The sequence below is a fragment of the Bison bison genome, unplaced genomic scaffold (genome assembly GCF_000754665.1).
Source record: "Bison bison bison isolate TAMUID 2011002044 unplaced genomic scaffold, Bison_UMD1.0 scf7180017864280, whole genome shotgun sequence".
Classification (NCBI taxonomy): Eukaryota; Metazoa; Chordata; class Mammalia; order Artiodactyla; family Bovidae; genus Bison; species Bison bison.
In genome coordinates, this window is record NW_011494852.1 from 1,718,753 (window position 1) to 1,726,004 (window position 7,252).

The 7,252-nt window shown below is 51.0% G+C and overlaps 1 protein-coding gene across 1 annotated transcript in view; it reads right to left on the reverse strand.

The window, feature by feature from the left end:
* Nucleotides 1–2,660: 2,660 nt before the first annotated feature.
* CEBPA (CCAAT/enhancer binding protein (C/EBP), alpha) overlaps nucleotides 2,661–7,252 on the reverse strand; it is a 46,767-nt gene continuing 42,175 nt past the window's right edge. Inside the window, 1 exon segment of the mRNA XM_010849281.1 lies at nucleotides 2,661–2,751. Coding sequence (XP_010847583.1) covers nucleotides 2,661–2,751 — 91 coding nt within the window.

Below are 7,252 nucleotides of genomic sequence, written 5' to 3' on the forward strand. Positions count from 1 at the left end.
ATCACACTCAGACACACACCACACTTAGATGCACACATCACACACAGACCCTCACATCACACACAGACACACATCACATACAGACACACACCACTCACAGACCCCACATTATACACAAACCCCACACCACACACAGACACACATATCATACACAGACCCCCACACTACACACAGACCCACATCACAAACATACCACACAGAGACACACACCATACACACAGACCACCCCACATCAAAAACAGACACACACATCACACTCAGACACACACCACACTTAGACACACACATCACACACAGACCCTCACATCACACACAGACACACGTCACATACAGACACACACCACTCACAGACCCCATATTATACACAAACCCCACACCACACATAGACACACATATCATACACAGACCCGCACACTATACACAGACCCCACACCACAAACATACCACACAGAGACACACACCATACACACAGACCACCCCACATCACACACAGACACACACATCATACTCAGACACACACATCACACACAGACACACACATCACACTCAGACGCACACATCGCACACAGACCCTCACACCACACACAGACACACATCACATACAGACACACACCACTCACAGACCCCGCATTATACACAAAGCCTACACCACACACAGACACACATCACATACAGACACACACATCACACACAGACACACACATCACACTCACACATCACACACAGACCCCCACACCACACACAGATACACATACCATTCATAGACACAAAAACTACACGCACAGACCCCACATCACACATACCACATCACACACAGACACACACCATATAGACCTCGATACCACACACTAATGCAGATACCACACATGCCCATATCACACATCACACACTGATACAGATCACAGACACATGCACCACACACAGACCACACGTCATACACTGACACACAGGCCACATTGATATGGTCCATGGACACCACACACTACTCAGTGACACAGCCCACAGACACACACTGAGCAGGCTTTGACTCTACCCTCACTGGCCGCGTGTCCTGCTCCACCAGGCACACCGACTCACAGTCAGCCATGTCAGCCTGCGGGAGCCCTGGGGCCACACAGCCCTTCCCCCAGCCCAGAGGCACCCCAGCCTCCACTTGGCAGAAGCCAGAGCTCAGGAGAGGGCAGGGTGTCCTCCGCTGGATGCCTGAGGGGAGGAATTCAGAGGGGACATCCTGCAGGGCGGGGACCCAATGGTGGGGGGAGTTGTGCCTTCAGGGGTGGGTGGCTGGATGCTGAGGCCTGAGGCTGAGGGATGTCCCCCCTCCTCCCCCACACCTCCTGCACTCTCAGGGCAGGGTCTGCCCCCTCCTTGGGACGGCTTCTGCCACCCCAGGGTGTATGTGTGCACAAAAGAGGCCCTGGTCTCTGACTCCACCCACCCCCCCTTTACGGTTGACTCAGGGACAGCTGGGCCCCGACCCTGCGGCCCTCCTGGCTTGGAACTCCGCAGGAGTTCAAAAGGAGGGGGCCCCGTATCTTGTGCCCGAACGAGTGGGGTGACTTCTGGTGTCACTCCTGGCCTGGGCCAAGACCCCCCACCCGCTCCAGGGCCTGAGAACTTTCCCAGACCCTGAAGCCAGGCCAGTCTTGGTCCCTGAGCCTGAGCTGGTCAGAGCAGAGGTCCCATCTTGAAGAGCAGGGCCTCTGACACCTCTGACCCACTGAGTCTGCCTGACATTCCAGCGCTGGAGCCGGATTTTCTGCTGGAAAGTGCCCAAGGCTCTCCTGGGCCATTTGTGGATGATTGGAGGGGGTGGGGCGGTGAAGGCCAGTGGGGCCCTGGTGGCGTGGCTTCCAGGAGGAGTAAGTTTTTCCCTAGTCCTGTGGGGCTCTTTCCAGAGGTCAGTTGTGGTGGGCAGTGGGGTTCTAAACCGTCCAGACTGCCACCCTTTCCTGGGCTGGGGCCCAGAAAGGCAGTGACCAGATAGCAAAAGGTGTAGCCAGGGCTGAGTCCTGGCTCACACAGTGGTTCTTTGGGCACAGAAGGCCAGTCGCTGACCCTGAGGGTGATCACTGCCTGCTCCAGTCAGTGCCCACTAGCCTTTACTGCCAGCAGCCTCCTGCTGAGTAGAGGGTCTGGGGGAGGAGGCAGCCCTGGGGAGCGCTGAGGGTGAGGGGCTCCTCTCAGGAAACCCCCCTGACTGGGTCTGCTTGGACCCCAGCCCTCATCTGGGTCTGCAGCAGGCCACTGTTGCCCAGCGCCAGGCTCTGGTCCTTGTGGAGGATGGCAGTCCGGCCCGCTCTGGCAGGAGGCATGTTCATAGGATAGGATGAAAATAGGAAGCGGTCTCCAGTGCCAGGCGAGTGCCCGCCTGCCATTCTTCCTGGATGTGGGGGCGGCTGCTCCCGGGAAGGAAGGGCCTTAGTCAGCCGCCCAGTCAGCTGCTGGGAACCCTGCGCCCAGCCTCTGGGAAACGCTGCCGGCCATTCAGCTGGACTCCCCCGAGGCTCAAAGGCCCACTCTGCCGGGGCACCCATTAGGAACCTAACCATGTTGAAGTCTCTTATTCCAGTTCATCTTCCCAGGATCCCTGCTGGGCAGACTCATGTCACAGATGAGGAAGCCAAGGCCTAGACACATGTTCAGGGTCCCACAGCTGACTACTGGCAGTACCAGGATGTGAACTTGGGACGGTTTAGGTCCAGGGCTCCATTGTGGGGTCCAGCCTCCAAGGCCAGGGCCAGGGAGCAGCTGGGAGGATGAGGCTGAGTGAGCCCTGTTGGGTAGGGAGTCATCAGGGTGGCCTGAGGCTTGCAGTCCGGGGCTGGCATTGACCACCTCCGGTGCCCTCTGGGTTTCGAAGTCACTCCTGCTCAGCATCTGTTGAGAACCTGCCGTGTGCTCTGTGTTGCACCAGGCACTGGGAACTCAGCGGTGAGCAAGGTGTGTTCAACCCTGCCTTTGGAGAGCTGACATTCTGTGAAGAGGCAATGATCAACCAGTAAACAAATAAGAAAATGACGTAATTTCAGCTTTTGATAAAGGCCATGAAGGATACCCATCAGAGAGATGAGGGTGATGAGAGTGGCCATGGGGTTTTAGCTGAGGGGGTCAGAGGTGATCTCCTCCCTGGGAGGTGACACTTGAGCTGAGACTTGTATGACAAGGAGGAGCCAACAAAATGACTCTAAGGGGGAAGGGTGTGCTGGGCAGAGGAACAGGGAGTGCAAAGGCCTTGTGGCAGGAACAGGTTGGAAGTCTTTAGAGGACGGTTCCAGGTTAACTGTCCAGTTAACAGTTCCGGTGGTGCCAAGATGTAGGCCATCACCCCACCACCCAATACAGATGACCTGACCACCCAGGGCAAATGGGCGTGGCCATCTGTTCTAAGCCCTGTGTCTTCGGTCAGGGGAGCTGTGCCAGCTTCACAGTGGGTGAATTCCTGCCTCTGAGGATTCCTACGTGGAGTACTAGAAATTTTCCTCCATAACTTCCTAGAGGACAGGCCAGGGATGACAGGAAGTGATGAGAGCATGACTCCACTGTAGTAGATGGTTTTATCCATTTCTCTCTGTGCTTCAGGCTGACTTACAGGACCCCTTGACCCCTTGAGTCACAGGAGTTGAGATGGGAGCTTCTCAGAGTGGTCCTGGGGGTAGTTGTAGGCATTCGAGTCCTCTAGCTCTATTGAAGCCTTGCTCTGTCTAAGGGCAGCTGTGGTGTGGCTGAGCCTGTGTACCGCTTCTAATGAGTGAGCGGGGCACACTTCCTGGCCACCCACCAGGGAAAGGGAACCATGGAAGACTTGTGTGCGAAGCACAGGTGAGTCTATACTGATCCTGGGGTGGGTGTCTCATAGGGAAAGAACACAGAAGTCCAGACAAAAATCATCTAAGATAGGGCTTCCACGGCTCAGTGGTAAAGAATCAGCCTGCAAAGGCAGAAGACATAGGTTCTATGTCTAGAAAGATCCAGGAAGATCCCACATGCCTTGTCCAGGAAGATCCCACATGCCTTAGAGCAACTAAGCCTGCGCGCCACAACTGTTGAGCCTGTGCTTTAGAGCCCAGGAACCACAACTACTGAAGCCTGCGTGCCCTAGAGCCCGTGTTTCACAAGAGAAGCCACCGCAATGAGAAGCCTGTGGACCACAACTAGAGTGTAGTCTCTACTCCCTGCAACCAGAGAAAAGCCCACGCAGCATCAAAGACTCAGCACAGCCATCTGTTCAGTTCAGTTCAGTCGCTCAGTCATGTCCAACTCTTTGTGACCCCATGAACGGCAGCACACCAGGCTTCCTTGTCCATCACCAACTCCCAGAGCTTACTCAAACTCATGTCCATTGAGTCAGTGATGCCATCCAGCCATCTCATCCTCTGTCGTCCCCTTCTCCTTCTACCTTCAGACCCAGCATCAGGGTCTTTTCCAATGAGTCAGTTCTTCGCATCTGGTGGTCAAAGTATTGGAGTTTCAGCTTCAACATCAGTCCTTCCAATGAATATTCAGGGCTGATTTCCTTTAGGATTGACTGGTTGGATCTCCTTGAAGTTTTTTTTTTTAATATTTATTTATAGCACAGCCATAAATATTAAAAAAAAATCATCTAAAATAGTTCATGAGCTTCCCACATGGCACTAGCGGTAAGGAACCCGCCGGCAAATGCAGGAGACATAAGAGATGCAGGTTGGATCTCTGCATTGGGAAGATCCTCTGGAAGAGAACATGGTAACCGACTCCAGTATCCTTGCCTGGAGAACCCTATGGATAGAGGAGCCTGGGGGGTTGCAAGGAATTGGACATGACTGAATCGACATAGCTCGCAAGATATTTCATAGGGAGTTCACGGAGTAGAGAGTTTGCATCGGTGAGGGGTCAGGAAAAAACAGGTAGCGATGGAGTGGAGCACAAAGAGCAGGTGAGGTGGAGATGTAGGGAAGATGTGGCTGCACTCTGAAGCCAGTGTGGCTCCAGGGCAAAAGGGGCCCTTAGTGGCTTTTGACCTCACCCCCACGACTCGTGAAAACCACATACAGAACTGTCTTGCTGGACTTCTCTTGCCGCTTTATCATGTTCTTTTCTGGAATAGTTTCTGACCTTGCCTTTCACCACTTTCCTGTCTCATGTGTCCATCAAAAGTAAGCCATTCTCCACGAGGCCAGACTGGCCCATCTGTCCACTCTGCCCTCCACCACGATTGCTTTGAAGGCCCTCAGTTCTACTCCTGATATGAACGCTATCTTCTCACCACAGACCGAGCCCACCGCTTGCACCCCAGCTTTTTATTTCACTTCAGTTCAGTGGAGTGTGGAGACAGCTTAGTGGCTCAGGCAGTAAAGAATCTGCCTGCAGCCCAGGACACCCGGGTTCAGTCCCTCGGTTGGGAAGATCCCCTGGAGAAGGAAATGGCAACCCACTCCAGTATTCTTGCCTGGAGAATTTCATGGTCAGAGGAGCCTGGTGGGCTACAGTCCATGGGTCGCAAAGAGTCAGACGTGGCTGAGCGACTAACACATGGCGTGACATTAGTGGAGCACGGGATTCTTGATGGAAAGGTATCTCCCTAAGCACCTGGAATGTTTGGTTCTCTAGTCCTCTGGCATCCATTGCGGCTGAGGAGAAGTCTGTTGTCAGGCTAACCGCCATTCTTCTGTGTAATTCCTCATTTCTTTCTGGTACTTTTAAGATTGTTTTTTTGTTTTTAAAGTTCTGCAGTTTTACTATTATGTGAATTTCTTTTTATTTATGCCTCTTAGGACTCAGTGTGCATCTTCAGTGTGAGGATTTATTCTTTAATTCTGGACATTTCTCAACCATTAGGTCTTGAGTTTTTCTTGTCTTCTGGAATCCCTACTACATGCATGTTGGACCTTCTTGGACCATTTCATTTTATCCTTTAAGAGAGTTTGTATCTTATTTTTCCTTGTTTTTATATCTCTGTGCTGCATTTCATGAAATTTATTCAGATGTGTTTTCCAGTTCCCTCTTCTACCATAGCTAATTTGCTATATAATCCATCCACTGAACTTTTATTTTATACTGTGATGACTATTTGATATCCTTTGAAATCTATCTGCTCTTTATTTTTAAGTAATATTTTTATTATGTCTTCCACTTCTGCTTCTGTCTCCTTAGTAATTCAATTTCTATTCAGTTCAGTTCAGTCGCGCAGTCGTGTCCAACTCTTTGCGACCCCATGAATCGCAGCACGCCAGGCCTCCCTGTCCATCACCAACTCCCAGAGTTCACCCAGACTCATGTCCATCGAGTCAGTGATGCCATCCATCCATCTCATCCTCTGTCGTCCCCTTCTCCTTCTGCCTCCAATCCCTCCCAGCATCAGAGTCTTTTCCAATGAGTCAACTCTTCGCATGAGGTGGCCAAAGTACTGGAGTTTCAGCTTTAGCATCATTCCTTCCAAAGAAATCCCAGGGCTGATTTCCTTCAGAATGGACTGGTTGGATCTCCTTGCAGTCAAAGGGACTCTCAAGAGTCTTCTCCAACACCACAGTTCAAAAGCATCAATTCTTCGGTGCTCAGCCTTCTTCACAGTCCAACTCTCACGTCCATACATGACCACAGGAAAAAACATAGCCTTGACTAGACGAACCTCTGTTGGCAAAATAATGTCTCTGCTTTTGAATATGCTATCTAGGTTGGTCATAACTTTCCTTCCAAGGAGTAAGTGTCTTTTAATTTCATGGCTGCAGTCACCATCTGCAGTGATTTTGGAGCCCCAAAAAATAAAGTCTGACACTGTTTCCACTGTTTCCCCATCTATTTCCCATGAAGTGATGGGACCAGATGCCATGATCTTCGTTTTCTGAATGTTGAGCTTGAAGCCAACTTTTTCACTCTCCTCTTTCACTTTCATCAAGAGGCTTTTGAGTTCCTCTTCACTTTCTGCCATAAGGGTGGTATCATCTGCATATCTGAGGTTATTGATATTTCTCCAAGCAATCTTGATTCCACCTTGTGTTTCTCCCAGTCCAGTGTTTCTCATGATGTACTCTGCATATAAGTTAAATAAACAGGGTGACAATATACAGCCTTGACGTACTCCTTTTCCTATTTGGAACCAGTCTGTTGTTCCATGTCCAGTTTTAACTGTTGCTTCCTGACCTGCATACAAATTTCTCAAGAAACAGATCACGTGGTCTGGTATTCCCATCTCTTTCAGAATTTTCCACAGTTTATTGTGATCCACACAGTCAAAGGCTTTGGCATAGTCAATAAAGCAGAAATAGATGTTTTT